The 18,093-nt window shown below is 39.4% G+C and overlaps 1 protein-coding gene across 2 annotated transcripts in view; it reads left to right on the top strand.

The window, feature by feature from the left end:
• The window catches only part of WDR27 (WD repeat domain 27), a 244,945-nt gene that overhangs the window by 216,036 nt on the left and 10,816 nt on the right, over window positions 1-18,093 (top strand). The window contains exon 25 of one of the 2 annotated variants that reach the window (XM_033234187.1): window positions 17,082-17,499. The exons of the other annotated variant lie outside the window; for it this stretch is intronic. Coding sequence (XP_033090078.1) covers window positions 17,082-17,132 — 51 coding nt within the window. The 3' untranslated portion in view covers window positions 17,133-17,499. Of the gene's footprint in view, window positions 1-17,081; window positions 17,500-18,093 lie in introns of those variants that run through there. 2 annotated transcript variants of the gene reach the window in all.

The raw sequence follows: 18,093 nt of genomic DNA on the forward strand, positions 1-18,093 counted from the left end.
AGGGAAGCCCTGTGATTACAGATTTTCTCTATGGGGATATCCTAATTTCTTTTAGAAAAAGATTTGTTCCTGTCCTTCATAGCTTGCCTTTCAGCCTACTGCTTTTCTGGGAAACTTCCATTCGCCACACACAGTTACCATGGGGGCAGCTATGACTGACACCTGGCCCCAGTTGGGCTAAATTTTGAAGCTGAAACAGAGAAGCAGAGGCCAAAGCTGAAACCTGATAGCTAAGGAGATCCCGGCTTTTTGTTGCTGTTTGTTTTGCTTGCTCATTTTGTTTTCTCTGGCCATGTGAATTACAGAACTGGAGACACATGGTTTCCAAAGAGAAAGAAGCGTAAGGAGAACACCTATCAGTGAATGGACCCAGGTGATGAAACTGAAATGAAGTACTGGTGATTCTTACATCCACGGCTCTGGTTTTTCCCAAACTCCCAAATCTGTTTTTTTTTTTTTTTTTTTAGCTCCTTTAGACATTCCAATAACCATACAATAAAATGTCTTTCTGCTAAACTAGTGCAAGTTGGGTTTCTGTCCCTTGCCACTGAGTTACTCATCCCCTCTAAATTATTACAGCACCTTTTCTTTCTCACGGAAGAGACATTTGGAGAGTTTTCCTTTTTTCTCATTCTTGGTTGTACTTTGTCACCTTGCCCAGGAGACTCTCCTAATGTCTCTATGTCTCTTAAAAAGTCTCTTTAAAAATAACTCATTCCCCGTTTTCTGCAGCCCCATTTTCCATACAATAAAGCTCACAACTAGTCAATTGAGTTCTGCAGGCCACCAACCCTGAGCCTCCTTCCCTTTTGTCAGTCTTCAGACTCCAAGTGCACTTGCCTCTGGGGATGAGCTGATGTGGACAGAGAGCTGGGTCAAGTGGCACATCTTCTGTTTATGTGGACAGAGGCTGGACAGAGAGCTGGGTCAAGTGGCACATCTTCTGTTTATGTGGACAGAGGCTGGACATTAAGAGATCTGGTTCCTAGCCAAATTCGAAGTGTATTCACATGAATAAGTCCTAATATGTTTCTCTGCTGGACTTTGTTGCTTTTTCTTCATTGCCATTTTCTTTTTCTTAATGGTTCAAGCATTTGGAAATAGAAGTGCCACAGCTATCTGAAAAGCATTTTTATGTTGTTTCAAGAGCTGTCCTAGGCAAGTTATTAATGTTCCAATATGTCATTAGTATGAAATTTGTAGCAGTGTTTTGCAGACTGAGTTATTTAAAACAGATAAGCCTCACTTAAAAAAAAAGTCTAGAATGTGTGTGGCTTAACATTGTTGTCTCTGATATAATCCAGTTAAGGAGAAATTTTAAATTTGACATGTCTATGAGGGTAAATTTATTTGGGGACTTTTAAATAAATGCAGTTTCACTCCAACATGAAATCAGATATGTTTTTTAGCTTGAAATAATTAATTTCTCCCTCCAGCATAATGTGCTCATTCATGCCAAACTCTGCTCTATAAATACTAGTTTATTACTCATAGGAATAAGAGTAAGTTGTATACTCAGTCTGAAAATTTCACATTTTTTTCTTTCTTATCTATATCTATCATTTAAATCATAACATTTATGTAGTGCTTTCTGTGTGTCTGGTATTATGATAGATGCTTTATATAAACTAATTCAATCCTTACAACTTTTAGATAGGTAATATTATTACCCCAATAATTGTCCTAAACTGAGGTAAAGAGAATTTAAGTAACTTCCCTCAAATCATGTAGCAAATGTATGGGAGAACCAAAGTTTGACTCTAGAACCTGTGTTTGTAATCACTGCACAAAAACTAGAGAAAATATTTTAAAATTTTAACCAAGTAATAAAAGGTCTAGATGCTACTCTGTGCTTCTTCTAATGGCTCTGCAAGTCTTCTGTAATGTAGGAGATTTTATGTGTATATGTGTCTAGCAGACTCAGGGCATTGCCAGTGTGAAATAAACCCAAAAAAGTCCTGTTATTGTTATTTCTGTTTTTTTTTTTATGTTTGATTCACTTAATTATGAAAGCAAAGCTCTATCAATGTCAATCTAAAAATGATCAGTCTAGGAAGCTACTGATAGATTGATCATCTAAAACTCCTCAGCCTAGGAAGCTACTGATAGATTGGTAATCTAAAAATGATCAGCCTGGGAAGCAACTGATAGATTGATCATCCAAAAATGATCAACTTAGGAAGCTACTGATGGATTGATAATACATGACCTGCTATGGGCTGAATGAAGGTGTCCCCTCAAATTTCATGTGTTAGAACCTAATACCAATGTGATAGTATTAAAAGATGATTAAGTCATGAGGGATCCACCCTCATGAGTGGGAATAACACCTTTTAAGTGAGGTTGGAGGGCATGCTCCTGCCCCTCCTGCCATTGTGAGGAAGCAGCAAGATGCACCATCTTGGAAGCAGAGAGCAGCCCTCACCAGACACCAAATCTGCTGGTGCCGTGATCTTGGACCTCCCAACCTCCAGAACTGAGCAATACATTTCTGTTTTTATAGATTACTCAGTCTAAGGTATTTTTTATAGCAGCCCAGATGGACTAAGACATCACCTAAGATATTATTGGGATACCTTAAAACTAACAGTGTCTTACAAAAGAAAAAGTGTGACAGTTTTGGAAAGGCCAAGGTAGTCAGGGAATATTTACTCTAATAAGTTAAAAGGCTAGAACATTTGTCATACAACTGTGGTTCTTTTCTATGGACACTTGTTTTCAGATGACATAGTATTCAAGCCATGGACATTTTAAAACTTGCCTCATTAGCCTTTAGAATGGAAATAATTGTATTCCCTTTTCCTTTTTCTTAATGGTTTTAAAATCAAACTCATGAAAATGACTCCTACCTCATTTTAATTTTAAAAAATAAAATCTACTACTCTTTGAGGACAAAAAAACAACTGGCATCTCTGAAATGAAGTTTTCCCAATTCTTGTGTAATTAAGAAGTTTGGAACCAACCTGAGGCCTTGTGGGAGATGACTCTTGGCTGTGAACAAGCGTGCAGACTCATGGGTCAGGATAAAGACTGAGATTTGCAGCTATGGCTCTAGCTCTATATTCTTAGACCTGATGCTGATTTATTAGTTTGGTGCAAAAGTAATTGCAGGTTTTGCCACTGCAGTGACAAAAACCGCAGTTACTTTTGTACCAACTTAATATGACTAGAACTGCACCAAGAAGACTCTGTAGTCAGCCTAGGACTCAACTAGCTAGCTTCTAAATTTAGATGTTGCTGAGAAACATAGTAAATGGAAAAGCCACTATCAACCACCTGCAAGAGCGAAAGCCCCATGTGGCTGCACTTAGCGGGTCTGAGGGTGCTGGCAGAGGTATAAAGAAAACTCATTTCCCCTGTCTGAGTTCAGAGGCTGATTAGGGTTAGATATAGGAGTCAGACAGAATGAGAGCAGAATGCCACCTTTATTATTTAAAAAGCCTATAAAGCCACATCTTGTGCTATGGATCACATTGCATGCTCCTTTACCCCAAAATATTTATGTTGAAGTTCTAGCTCCTGACATCACTATATTTGGAGATAGGGCTTTTGGGAGGTGATTAAGGTTAAAAGAGTTCATAGAGGTGAGGTCCTAATCTGACAGAATTGTTGGCTTTGTAAGAAGAGGAAGAAAGATCTCTCTTCTGTCTGTCTCTCTCTCTCCTCACTCATGTGTAAACTGATAGAAGGTCACGTGAGGACACAGTGAGAAGGCAACCATGCAAGCCCTCACCAGAATGTGGCCATCCTGGCAGCTAGGTCTCAGACTTCTAGCTCCAGAACTGAAAATGATAATTTCTATTTTTCAAGTCTCCTAGTATATGGTATTTTGTTACAGCAGCTTGAACTAAGACAGATTTTAGTAACAGGAAATAGAGTGCTGCTGCTGTAACAAATACTTACAAATGTGGAAGTGGCATTGAAAGAGTGATGGGTAGAGTCTGGGGGAGTTGTGATGTGCATGCTAGAGATGCAAACAATAGTAGTGACTCTGTTGAGGGTTCTGAAAGGAAACAGGAATGCTGGAGAGAAAGCTTCTATCTTCTGAGAGGGAATGTAAATAATTATGAACAGAATGTGGGTAAAAACAGGAATGTTAGAGGCCATCTGGTGGGGTCCCAAATGGAAGTGAAAATAATGTTACTGAAAATTGGAGGAAAGATGGTCTGTGTTATAAAGGAACAAAGAAATTGGCTGAATTGTATTCTAGTATTTTGTGCAAAGTAGGACTTGTGAGCAATGGAATTGGATATTTAGCTGAGGAGATTTCTGAGCAAATAATTGAAGGAATGGCGTGGTTCCTCCTGATTGCTTATAGTAAAATGAAAATTTAGAAAATTATTAGTCTATCAATATGGCAAAAAAAAAAAAAAAGGAAAGCTTGTTCTAAAAAGACCACTAAGGGTGTGGCTAAAAAAATTTGTTAAAGAGATTATGGGTGTAACTCATGGACTTAATCAACTATCTTGGCAGATACTGGGAATAGAGATGGGATTATACCAGTGGAGACACTGCCAGTGTACTAATGGGAACAGAGAAAGAGGAGGAACAGAATGAAGGAAGCCTGTCAGGTGCCTTGGAGTCTATAAAATAGAACTATAGGGCTCTTTGGCTGTAAATGTGCACTATTTCTCAAGAAAAGGGAATGATCCTGAAGATGATTCAGCAGTGAGCAGGGCTGCCACTCCCACCACAGGCCCATCAGGGAGCACAAGTTCCCATTTGGTTTCACAGGGTACAGCTTGTCTGGCTTTGGTGGGTCAGAAATGCCCCTGCTCAGTGCCTTGGGAGGGACCACTCTCCAAGTCATGGAGATTTTGCTGCCACCTCAGTGGGCCTGAAGGCAGGGCATGAAGCTGAGAGGATTGATCTCCAACCTTAAAATTAAATGGAGTTTGCCTTGCTAGGTTTTGGGCTTGCTTGGGACTGGTCACCCCTTCTTTCTTTCCCATTTCTCCCTTTTGGGATGGGAACGTCTATGCTATGCTTGTCCTACCATTGTAATTTAGAAAAATATAACTTTCGTTTTCAAAGGTTAACAGATAGAGCTTTAGATGAGACTTTGGACTTTTAGACTTTAGAGTTGATGCTGGAATGAGTTAAGACTTTTGTGTCTGTTTGGATGGAATGAATATATTTTACATGTAAGAAGAATATGAGTGTACAGGGGCCAAGGGCAGAATATTATGAAGCACTTGTATTTCCCCAAAATGTATATGTGGAAGGCCCAACCCCCAATATGACTGTGTTCGGATATGGGCCTTTTAGAAGGAAATTAGGTTACATGAGATCACAAGGGTTGAGTACTAATTCTATAAGATTGGAGACATTTATAAAAGAAGAAAGAGAGATCTTTCTCTCTACATGTGCCAAGGGAAGTCCATATGAGCACAAAGTCAGAAGGTAGTCTTCCACAAGCCAGCAAGAGAGCCCTCACCAGAACTCAACCAAGTTGACAAGTTGGTCTTGGACTTCCAAGCCTACAGAACTGTGAGAATTACAAATCTGTGTTTAGGCCCCTCATCTATGTTATTTTGTTATGGCACCCTGAGCAGACTGAGACATCTGGCAAAAGAGCTTGTTAACACTCTCCTGAATTTACCCTCAAAATGCAGATCCTGCCCCACCAAGTTAATATTTAGTTGGCAGCTGATATGGTTTTGCTGTGTCCCCACCCAAATCTCATCTTGAACTGTAGTTCCCATAATCCCTATGTGTCATGGGAGGGACCTGGTGGGAGGTAATTGGATCACGGTGGTGGTTACCTCCATGCTGTTCTCATGCTAGCAAGTACGTTTTCACAAGATCTGATGGTTTTTATAAGGGGATTTCCCCCTTTTTCTCAGCAATTCTCCTCCTGCCATCATGTGAAGAAGGACATGTTTGCTTTCCCTTCTGCCATGATCATAAGTTTCCTGAGGTGTCCCCAGCACTGCAGAATTGTGAGTCAGGTAAACCTCTTTGGGTATCTTTACAGCAACTTTGAAACTGGGTAACAGGCAGAGGTTGGAAGACTTTGGAGGGCTCAGAAGGAGACAGGAAGATGCGGGAAAGTTTGGAACTTCCTAGAAACTTGTTGAATGGCTTTGACCAAAACGCTGATAGTGATATGGATAATGAAATTCAGGGTGACGTGGTCTCAGATGGAGATGAGAAACTTTTTGGGAACTGGAATAAAGGTCCCTCTTGTTATGCTTTAGCAAAGAGACTGGCAGCATTTTGCCTATGCCCTAGAGATCTATGGAACTTTGAACTTGAGAGAGATGATTTAGGGTATCTGGCAGAAGAAGTTTCTAAACAGCAAAGTGTTCAAGATTTGACTTGGGTGCTCTTAAAAGCGTTAAGTTTTATGTATTCATGAAGATATGGTTTGGAATTGGAACTTATGTTTAAAAGGGAAGCAGAGCATAAAAGTTCAGAAAATTCACAGCCTGACAATGTGATAGAAAACATAAACATATTTTCTGAGGAGAAATTCAAACTGGCTGCAGAAATTTACATAAGTAATGGGGAGCTAAATGTTAATCACCAAGACAATGGTTAAAATGTCTTCAGGGCATGTCAGAGGTCTTCATGGCAGTGCCTCCCATCACAGGCCCAGAGGCCTAGGAGGAAAACATGGTTTTATGGGCTGGTCCCAGGGCTTTGCTGCTTTGTGCAGTCTCAGGATTTGGTGCCCTGCATCCCAGCTGTGGCTAAAAGGGGCCAAGATATAGCTCAGGCCATTGCTTAAGAGGGTGCAAACCCCAAGCCTTGGCAGTTTATACATGGTGTTGGGTCTACAGATGCACAGAAGTCAAGAACTGAGGTTTGGGAACCTCTACCTTGATTTCAGAGGTTGTATGGAAACACCTGAATGTCCAGGCAGAAGTTTGCTGCAGGATTGAGGCCCTCATGGAGAAACCCTTCTATGGAAGTGCAGAAGGGAAATGTCGGTTTGGAGCCCCCACACAGAGTCCCCACTAGGGCACTGCCTAGTGGAGCTGTGAGAAGAGGGCCACCCTCCTCCAGACCCCAGAATGGTAGATCCACCAACAACTTGCACCGTGCTCCTGGAAAAGCTGCAGACACTCAGTGCCAGCCCATGAAAGCAGCTGGGAGGGAGGCTGTACCTTGCAAAGCCACAGGGGTGGAGCTATGCAAGTTCATGTGAGCTCACCTCTTAATGAGCATGACTGGGATGTGAGACATGGAGTCAAAGGAGATGATTTTGGAGCTTTAAGATTTGGCTGCCCCACTGGATTTTGGGCTTGTCTGGGGCCTGTAGCCCCTTTGTTTTGGCCAATTTCTCCCATTTGGAATGGGTATTTACCCAATGTCTTTACTCCCATTGTGTCTGGGAAGTAACTAACTTGCTTTTGATTTTACAGTCTCATAAGTCAAAGGGACTTGCCTTGTCTCAGATGAGACTTTGGACTTGGATTTTTGGGTTAATGCTGGAATGAGTTAAGACTTTGGGGGACTGTTGGAAAAGAATGATTGTGTTTCAAAATGTGAAGACATGAGATTTCGGAGGCGCTGGGCCGAATAATTTGGTTTGGTTATGTCTCCACCTAAATCTCACCTTGAACTGTAATCCTCATAATCCCCATGTGTCTAGGGAAAGACCTGGTGGGAGGTGATTGGATCATGGGGGTGGTTGCCCCCATGCTGTTTGATATGGTTTGGCTGTGTCCCCACCCAAATCTCATCTCGAATATTAGTTCCCATAATCCCCACAGGTTGTGGGAGAGACCCAGTGGGAGGTAATTGAATCATGGGGGCAGTTACCCTCATTGTGTTCTCATGATAATGAGTGAATTCTCATGAGATCTGATGGTTTTATAATGGGTTTTTCCCCCTTTGCTCAGTACTTCTCCTTTTCACTGACATGTGAAGAAGGACATGTTTGCTTACCTTCCACCATGATTGTAAGTTTCCTGTGTTCTCCCCAGCCCTGTGGAAATCTGAGTCAATTAAACTTCTTTCCTTTATAAATTACCCAGTCTTGGGCAGTTCTTTACAGCAGCGTGAAAACAGACTAATACCACAACATATAAAAGAGCTGACCTTATTAAGCTGACTCCCTCCAAAAAAAGTGGGAGGATGGGCATGCCTCATTTTTTATCCTAGTCAATATATTGGGTGAGCCATCTCTGCTTTCCTGGACAGGACTGGGGCAAGAGACCCATGTTCTGGGCCCCTCTCCACCTGAAACCCCATTACAAATAATAGTAAGAAGCTAAAGAAATATATTTTCCCCAATTTTTTCTGTGGCAAAATACACATGAAATTCATCATCTTAACCATTCTTAAGTCTGTAGTGAGTGGTGTGTTAAATATATTCATCACATTCTGCAGCCACTACCACTGTCCGTCTCCACAATTCTGTCTTGTAAGCCTGAAACTTCATGCCCATTAAGTAATAATTCCCCATCCCCTTCCTCAGTCCCTGGCAACAACCATTCTACTTTCTGTCTCCCTGATTTTGACTACGTGGGTACCTCACATTCATATTTTTGTAACTGCTTTATTTCACTTTGCATATTGTCCTCAAGGTTCATCTATATTATAGCCTGTGCCAGACTTTCCTTCATTTTTACGACTGAATAATATGCCATTGTATGGTCTGCACTTTGCTTATCCATTTATCCATTGATGGATGCTTGGATTGCCTCCATGTTTTAGCTGTTATTAAGAATGCTGCTATAAACATAGGTGTAAAAATGTCTCTTAGAGGCCCTACTTTCAGTTCTTCTGCATGTATCTCCAGAGGTGAAATTGCTGGATGATATAATTTTGTTTTTAATTTTTTGAAAAAAATTCGTACTGCTTTTCATAGCAGCTGCACCATTTTACATTCCCAATGACAATGAACAGAGGTTTAACTTTCTCCACATCTTCACCAACACTTGTTATTTTGTTTTTTTAATAGTCATATCCTAATGAGTGTGAGATGGCATCACTTTATAGTTTTGATTTGCATTTTCCAAATGATTAGTAATGTTGAGCATCTTTACTTATTTTCTTTTTTTGAGATGGAGTTTTGCTCTTGTTGCCCAGGCTGGAGTGTAATGGTGCAATCTCAGCTCACTACAACCTCCAACTCCCAGGTTCAAGTGATTCTCCTGCCTCAGCCTCTCAAGTAGCTGGGATTACAGGCCTGCACCACCACGCCCAGCTAATTTTGTATTCTTAGTAGAGACGGAGTTTCACCATGTTGGTCAGACTGGTCTTGAACTCCTGACCTCAGGTGATCTGCCGGCCTTGGCCTCCCAAAGTGCTGGGATTACAAGCATGGGCCACCACGCCCAGCCGAGCATCTTTTCATGTGCTTCTTGGGCATTTGTATATCTTCTCTGGAGAAATGTCTATGCAAGTCTCTTATCCATTGTTTAAATTGGGCTGTTTGATTTTGTTGTTTAGTTTTAGGGCTCCTCTGTCTATCCTGGATATTAATCCTTTGTCAGACATCCCTTGTTAGAAGTGGAGACTGGGCTCTTACCAGACACCAAATTTACTTCTTGTCAGGTAGATGATTTGCAAATACTTTCTTTAATTCTGTGGATGCTATTTCACTCTTTTGATAGTGCATTTTTATGTACAAATTTTAAAAATTTTCTACTTGTCTATTTTTTCTCTGATTGCCTGCGCCTGTGGTGTCATATCCAAGAAATCATTGCCAACCGTAATTCTAGAAGCTTTCTGTCTATTTTATTCTAAAGTTTTATTATTTTGGACCTCACATTTATGTCTTTGATGCATTTTGAGGTAGTTTTCTCTGTGCTGTAAGGAAAGGATCCAGCTTCAATTTTTTTGCATATTGATGTCTATTTTTCCCAGAACCATTTGTTGTAAAGGTTGTCTTTTCTCCATTGAATGGTCTTGGCACCCTTCTCAAAAATCATTTGACCCATATGTGTGAAAGTTTACCTTTGGACCTTCTGTTCTATCCCATTTGTCTACAGGTCGATCTTTATGCCGGTGACATCTTGTTTTGATTATTGGAGATATGTATTAATAATAAGTTTTGAAATCAGAAAGTGTGAGTCCTCCAGTTTTGTTCTTCCTTTTTAAGATAGTTTTTACTATTCAGAGTTTCATGTGAATTTTAAAGTGAGTTGTTCTACTTCTGTAAAAACATGTCATTGGGATTTTGATAGGGATCATATTGAATCTGTAGATCACTGTGGGTAATATAGACTTTTTAGTAATATTAAGTATTCCAATTTATGAACATGGGAAATGTTTTAATTAATTTATGTCTTCTTTAGTTTCTTTCAGCAATGTTTTGTAGTTTTCATTGTACAATTTAATTTCATCACCTTGGTTAATTCCTAAGTATTTTATTATTTTGATGCTATTTTAAATGGAATTGTTTTAATAATTTCCTTTTTAGAGTTTCAGATTGCTTATTGTTAGTTTATAGACATGCAACTGAATTTTGCATGTTGACTTTATATCTTGCTATTTTGCTGATTTTATTAATTCTAACAGGTTTTTGTGAGTGGAATGTGTAGGGTTTTCTATCTATAAGATCATATAATCTGTGAACATAAATAATTTTACTTCCTTTTCAATTTGGGTGCTTTTAATTTATTTTGCATGCCCAAATGCTCTGGCTTGAACTTTGATACCATTGTAAATATAAATGATGAAAGCAAGCATCCTTGCCTTGTTCCTGATCTTAGAGGAAAAGCTTTTAGTCTTTCACCATTGAGTATAATGACTCGTGGTTGGTTTTTCATATGTGATGCTATGGTTTGAATGTCTGTCTCCTCCAAAACTTACATTAAAATACCATTGTGATTTTAACAGTATTAAGAGGTGGGACCTTTAAGAAGCGCCCAGCTTATGAGAGCTTCATCCTCATGGGTGAGATGGGTGACTGATATCAAAGGGCAAGTTTGACATCCCCTTCCACCCTTTTGGCTACTCCACTCTCTTCCATGTAAGGAACAGTGTTCCTCCTCTTTGGAAGTTGTAGTCTTCAAGATGCCATCCTAGAAATGGAAACTGGGCTCTTAGTGGATACCAACTTGCTGGCCCCTTGATCTTGGAATTCCTGGCCTCCAGAATGATGAGACATACGTTGGTTTGTTGGTTTGTTTGTTTGTTTGTAAGTTATCCTGTCTGGTAGTTTTTATAGCAGCACAAAATGAAAGTAATGTATACAGCTTTATTGTTTGATGTAGCTTCCTTCTATTCTTAGTTGTAGGGGTTTTTGAATTATGAAAATGTGTTGAATTTGTCAATGCCTTTTCTGCATAAATGAGATGATCGTGTGGTGGCTTGTGTCATAATTTATTAAGACTTACTTATTCCTGATCAATATGTTTTTTTTTTTAATTTATTTATTTATTTATTATTTATTTTGTGCTGTTGTATCCATTATTATTATTTTTTTTTATTATTATACTTTAAGTTCTAGGGTACATGTGCATGACGTTATATCATGTATAACTCCCCAATGCAATCCCTCCCTCCTCCCCCCTCCCCATGATAGGCCCCAGTGTGTGATGTTCCCCTTCCCGAGTCAAGTGATCTCATTGTTCAGTTCCCACCTATGAGTGAGAACATGCGGTGTTTGGTTTTCTCTTCTTGTGATAGTTTGCTAAGAATGATGGTTTCCAGCTGCATCCATGTCCCCGGATTGTAAACTAGTTCAACCATTATGGAAAACAGTATGGCGATTCCTCAAGGATCTAGAACTAGATTTTCCATATGACCCAGCCATCCCACTACTGGGTATATACCCAAAGGATTATAAATTACTCTACTACAAAGACACATGCACAGTTTGTTTATTGCGGCACTATTCACAATAGCAAAGACTTGGAATCAACCCAAATGTCCATCTGTGACAGACTGGATTCAGAAAATGTGGCACATATACACATGGAATACTATGCAGCCATCAAAAAGATGATTTGCGTCCTTTGTAGGGATCAATATTTGTTGAACCATCTTTGGATTCCAGGAATAAATTCCAATTTGTCTTGACACATAATCATTTTAATATGCTGCTGAATTCCATTTGCTAGTATTTTGTTGAGGATTTGTACATCAGTGTTCATAAGGGATATGGGTCTCTTTTCTTGTGGAATCTTATTTGGCCTTGGTATTGGGGGAATGAGATAGGAAGTGTTTCTTTCTCCTCAGTTTTTTGTAAAAGTTTCAGAAAATTTGATATTAATTCTTCCTCAGATATTTGTTAGAATTCACTGGCAAAGTCATTGAGTCTAGGATCTTTCTTTCTCTTTCTTTCTTTCTTTCTTTCTTTCTTTCTCTCGTTTTTTCTCTCATTCTCTCTCTCTCTGTGTTTCTTTCTTTCTCTCTTTCTTTCATGCTTTCTTTTTTGAGACTCTCTCTCTGTTGCCCAGGCTGGAGTACAGTGGCACAATCTGAGCTTACTGCAGCCTCCACCTCCCAGTTTCAAGCGATTCTCTTGCCTCAGCCTCTCAAGCAGCTGGGATTACAGGCACCCGACCACACCAGCTAATTTTTCTATTTTTAGTAGAGATGGGGTTTTGCCATGTTGGCCAGGTTGGTCTCCAACTCCTGACCTCAGGTGATCTGACTGCCTCGGTTTCCCAAAGTGCTGGGCTTACAGGTGTGAGCCACCGTGACCAGCCTAAGATTTTTCTTTATCAGGAGATATTTTTGGTTACTGATTCAATCTCCTTACAAGTTATAGGTGTATTCAAATTTTAGATAATTTTTTGTGATTCAGTCTTGGTAAGTTCTGTGATTCTGAGAATTTGTACATTTTATCTAGGATATCCAATATGTTGGCATACAATTGTTAATAGTACTTTCTTATAATCATTTTATTTCTGAAGAATTAGTAGTAAGGGCCACAACTTTCATTTCTGATTTGAGTAATTAATCAAATTACTCACTTATAAATAAGACTCACTCATTTATTTTCCTTAGTCCATATAGTTAGAGGTTTCTCAATTTCATTTTTCTTTTCAATGAATAATTTTTTTTGTTTCCTTGTTTTTCTCTGTTTTTCTTTTCTCTATTTTGTTGATTTTTGCTCTAATCTTATTTACTTCCTCTGCTAGCTTTGTGATATGCTTGTTGTTCTTTCTCTAGTTTACAAAGTTGTAAAGTTAGGTTGCTGATTTGAGCTCTTTCTTTTTGTTTTTTGTTTTAATGTAAGCATTTATAGCTATAAATTCCCCTGTTAGCATTGCTCTTGCTGTGTCACAGATTTTTTGCATGGTATGTTATTTTTATTTATCTCTAAGTATTTTCTGTTTTTTCTTATTATTTCTTCTTTGATCCCTTTGTTGTTTGAGTGTGTCATTTAATTTCCACAATTTTTGACTTTTCAAGTTTAACTTATATTATCAATTTCTAAATTCATCCTGTATGGTCAGAGAAGATACCGTGTATGATGTTTATCTTTTTAAATCTATTGAGATTTAATTTGTGGCTTAACATATGGTCTATTTTGGGAAAATGTCCCATGTGCACTTCAGAAGAATATGTATGTTGTTCTTGTTTGGTAAAGTGTTTATCAGATCTAGTTGGTTTATCGTGTTGTGTAAATTCTCTATATCCTTACCTCTCTTCTGTCTGGTTGTTCTATCCATTATTAAAAGAAGAGTATTGAGACCTCCAGCTATTATTGTAAAACTGTTTATTTCTTCCTTAAATTCTACTAGTTTCTGCTTCATATATTTTGATGGTCTGTTATTAGGTCTGTAAATGTTTATGATATTTATATTTCTTTGTATTATACCTTTTATTAATATATAATGTCCTTTTTTGTTTCTTTTAGCCTTTTTGACTTAAAGCTTTTTTTTTCTGTCATTGGTGTATCTACCCCTGCTTTCTTTTGATCACCATTCCATTCAAAAGGAATGCATATGACAGCATATGCAATTGACACTTGAACAACAGGGGTTCAAACTGTGCAGGTCTGCTTGTATGTGATTTCTTTAACCAACGCAAATAAAAATTTCAGTATTTATAGGATGTAAAACTCACATATATGGAAGGCCAAGTTTTTGTATATGCAGACTTTACAGGGCCAACTATGGGACTTGAGTATGTGCAAATTTTATTTTATATGGGAGTTCCTGGAACTAATACCCCAAGAATACTGAGGGGCAGTATAGTTGAATTATGTGTTTTTAATCCATTCTGTCAATCTGCCTTCCCATTGGAGAATTTAATCCATTTACGTTTAAACTAATTACTGACAATGGGGGACTTACTACTGTCATCTTTCTGTTTGTTTTTGATATACCTTATAGTTTTTTGTCCCTTCTTTTCTGCATTATGGCCCTCTCTTCTGTTAAGCAAATTTTTTAGGTAAATGCTTCAGTTTCTTTCTCAATTTCTTTTGTGTATATTGTATAGCTGTTTTCTTTGTGGCTACCATGGGAATTACATGTAGCATTCTAAAGTTATAACACTCTAGTTTGAATTTATACCAGTGAATTTCAATAACACAAAAAATTCTGTTTCTTTACATCTCTGTCCCCACCCCTGTCAGTTGTTGATATTACAAAATACATTTTTACATATTTTGTTCTCCAAAACATAAAGTGGTGATTATTTTAAATGCATTAGTGTCTTAAATTATTTAGAAAATAAAATGTGGGGTTACAAACCAAAGTTATGATAATATTAGCTTTTAGACTAGTAGTTTTTTAAAAATGTATTAGTGTTTTAAATCATGTGGAAAACAAAAAGTGGAGTTATACAGTGTTGCTATAATAATACTGGCTTTTATAACTGCCCATGTATTTACCTTTATTAAGATCTTTATTTTTTCATACAACTTCAAATTCCTGTCTAGGGTCCTTTTATTTCACCTTGTGGGGCTCCCGTACACATTTCTGGCAGGGCAGGTCCAGTGGTAACAAACTTCCTCAGCTTCATTTATCTGGGAATGTCTTCATTTTTCCCTTACTTTTGAAGGGCACCTTTGCTGGTATAGGATTCTTGGTTGAGAGTTTTTTGGGGCTTTGTTTGAGTTTTATTTTAGCCCAGGGAATAAGGCCATTGCCTTGTGGTCTGCAAAGTTTATTATGAGAAATCTGCTGATAATCTCAGAGAATCCTTTGTGTGTAATAAGATTTTTCTCTTGCTCCTTCCAGAATTCTCTCTTTGCCTTTGGCCTTTGAAAGTTTGATGATGATGTGTCTCAGAGTGGGATTTTTTCAGTTCCTCTTAGTTGGAATTTATTGAACTTCTTGGATATACATTTATAGCCATTTTATAAAATCAAATTTGGGAGTTTTCAACTGTTATTTCTTCTCCTGCAGTGCATAAGTTGGTTCCCTTGAGGGTGTCCCATAGGCCCTTTAGGCTCTGTTCACTTTTTTCAGTTCTTTTTTTCTTTCTGTGCCTCAGACTTGATAGTTTTATATTTTTTCTTCACCTGCTCAAACCTGCCTTTGAATTCCTCTAGTAAATACTTTATTTCAATTATTTTATATTTTACCTCCTAAGTTTTTTGTTTTGTTTTAGGTTCTCTGTCTCTTTATTGATATTTCCATTTTGTTCATATATAATTTTCCTCACTTTATCCACATCTCTCTTTAATTGTTTGAGTAATTGAAAACAATTGTTTTAAAGTCTTTGTGCTATAGATATGCCCTCAGAGTCCTTTCTGAGACAATTTCTATTACTTTGTTTATCTTTTTCCTTTGAATAGGCCATACTTTCCTATTTCTTTGAATGCCTTGTGATCTTTTATTGAAAACTTGACAATTGAATCTAGTATTGTTGCAATTCTGAAGTAAAGTTCTCCCTTTTCCCCTGGGTTTGAGTTTTTTGTCATTGTTCTGTTTATTGTTTCTGTTTATTTTGATTTTTGCAGCTTGACTCTGTGCCAAGGACCAGCCTCAGATGTGAACTTCACATCTTCTTATTTCTTTTTTTGAGTCTTTCCTGTGGCATGCACAGTCACTTTCTTTTGTTTTCTTTTCTTTTGTTTCTTTCTTTTTTTTTTTTTTTGAGACAGGGTCTCACTGTGTCACCCAGGCTGGAGTGCAGTGGCATGATCTTGGCTCACTGCAACCTCCACCTCCTGGGTTCAAGTGAGTCACCTGCCTCAGCCTCCTAAGCAGCTGGGATTACAGGTGCCTGCCACAAGACACAGCTAATTTTTGTGTTTTTAGTAGAGATGGGGTTTCACCACATTAGTCAGGCTGATCTCGAACTCCTGACCTCAAGTGATCCACCCACCTTGGCCTCCACAGTCACTTTCTAATTATTCCCAAGTACATAGTTGTTTTTGAATGTCTCATTTTTTACTGTCTGGCTCCTATAAGGGGAAGAGAGAAAATTGGAGGAGGGATCAAGGGCGCCGACTCCTTCAATGCCCTGGAAGTTGCTTCTCCTGGAGGAAAGGGGCTTGTAGCCATGTGGGAAGGGTAACAATGGCCGCCCTCCTATTTACACCCTCTATAAGAAGAGGCATCCATCGCTGATCAGAGCAGAGGTCCCTGATATTTGGAGAATGGGTGCTTTCTGCCCACCCTGGGTTCTGCAGGCCCTGTGCAGATCGCTTTTGAAAGGTGTGCCTGGGGGTGGGGGTCAGGGAGGGGGAGCTGCTAATGTGCCAGAATCTGAAGTTTACAAAAGTTAACAAGTTTATAGTTCAAGTCTTCCTTTGGAAGTTGCGAGCCTTCAACAGACTTCATAAATTCAAAGTACGGGAAGTGCGTACATCCGAGTTTGCCAGTACAGTTGCTATCTGGGTGGGGTGGATTCCTGGCACCACCTCCTCCTCCTCCATCAGGAGTGCTCTCCTGCAGCCTGCTCCTCAGCTCTGCCTGGAAGGAGGCATGTGGGCGCTAGCCAGGATGTTCCATGCCCTTTTGTGCACCATAGACGGATCGGCTCTGACAAGGGCACCTAAAATTATTAAAACAGCAGTGAAATGTAGTTTGAATTAATTAAGTGTCAGCATAATATCTGTTGTATATATAGATTCTACTATGTTAATGTATTTTACTTGATGTTCCAGGGCATTACAAATAAGGAAAATAACACACTTTTGGCTTATTTTCTTACAGAGTTATCAATTAATAAAAGGGGACTGGAATTACATGGTATTTTATTTTCAATTACAGCTCGCCACAGCTACCTTGGATGGTAAACTCCAGCTCTTTCTAGCTGAGTAATCACTGACCTGTGAGCTGGGCCCAGGAATGCTACTATGAACAACTTAAAAATAAGAAGTAGTAGTTCATCCATCACCAGGCCAGAAGCAACAACTGTTTTTCATACTTTGAGACTTGCTTCAGATTTCCCCTTTATGCAAGCTCCTTCCCCCTGTTTGTGCCATGTCACAGTTTTACGTCTTTCTGCTCCTCAAAAGGGATCCCCCTCACTGGGAAAATGGAAGTGGTGTCCAGTACTCCTGCATAGAATTTGGTAAAGTTAAAACAGAATATCCTTCAATAAAACATAGTATTTGTTTGATAATTAGAGTTAGAAGAAAAAAGAGAGAATTTCTTTTGGGCAGTGAAATTAAAGGAGTAAACAGTCCCAACTGGCTGTGGTCTTCCGATTAGTTGGCCCATGGCTCCACATGGTGAGTGTGGCCTCTGCCCATGGGTTGGGTGTGGTGAATGTGGCCTCTGCCTGTGGCTCTGTGTAGTGAGTGTGGCCTCTTCCCATGGGTTCTGTGTGGTGAGCGTGGCCTCTTCCCATGGGTTCTGTGTGGTGAGCGTGGCCTCTTCCCATGGGTTCTGTGTGGTGAACGTGGCCTCTGCTCATGGGTTCTGCGTGGTGAGCGTGGCCTCTGCTCGTGGGTTCTGCATGGTAAGTGGCCTCTGCCCATGAATTCCGCATGGTGAGCATGGCCTCTGACTGTGGGTTCTGCTTGGTGAGTGTGGCCTCTGCCCGTGGATTCCGCATGGTGAGCATGGCCTCTGACTGTGGGTTCTGCGTGATGAGCGTGGCCTCTGACCGTGAGTTCTGTGTGGTAAGCGTGGCCTCTGCCTGTGGGTTCTGCATGGTGAGTATGGGCTCTGTCTGTGGGTTCTGTGTAGTGAGTGTGGGCTCTGCCTATGGGTTCTGTGTGGTGACTGTGGCCTCTGCCCGTGGGTTCTGTGTGGTGAGTGTGGCCTCCGCCCATGG

Source organism: Trachypithecus francoisi, unplaced genomic scaffold, assembly GCF_009764315.1.
Source record: "Trachypithecus francoisi isolate TF-2019V2 unplaced genomic scaffold, Tfra_2.0 Lachesis_group15, whole genome shotgun sequence".
Taxonomy (NCBI): domain Eukaryota; kingdom Metazoa; phylum Chordata; class Mammalia; order Primates; family Cercopithecidae; genus Trachypithecus; species Trachypithecus francoisi.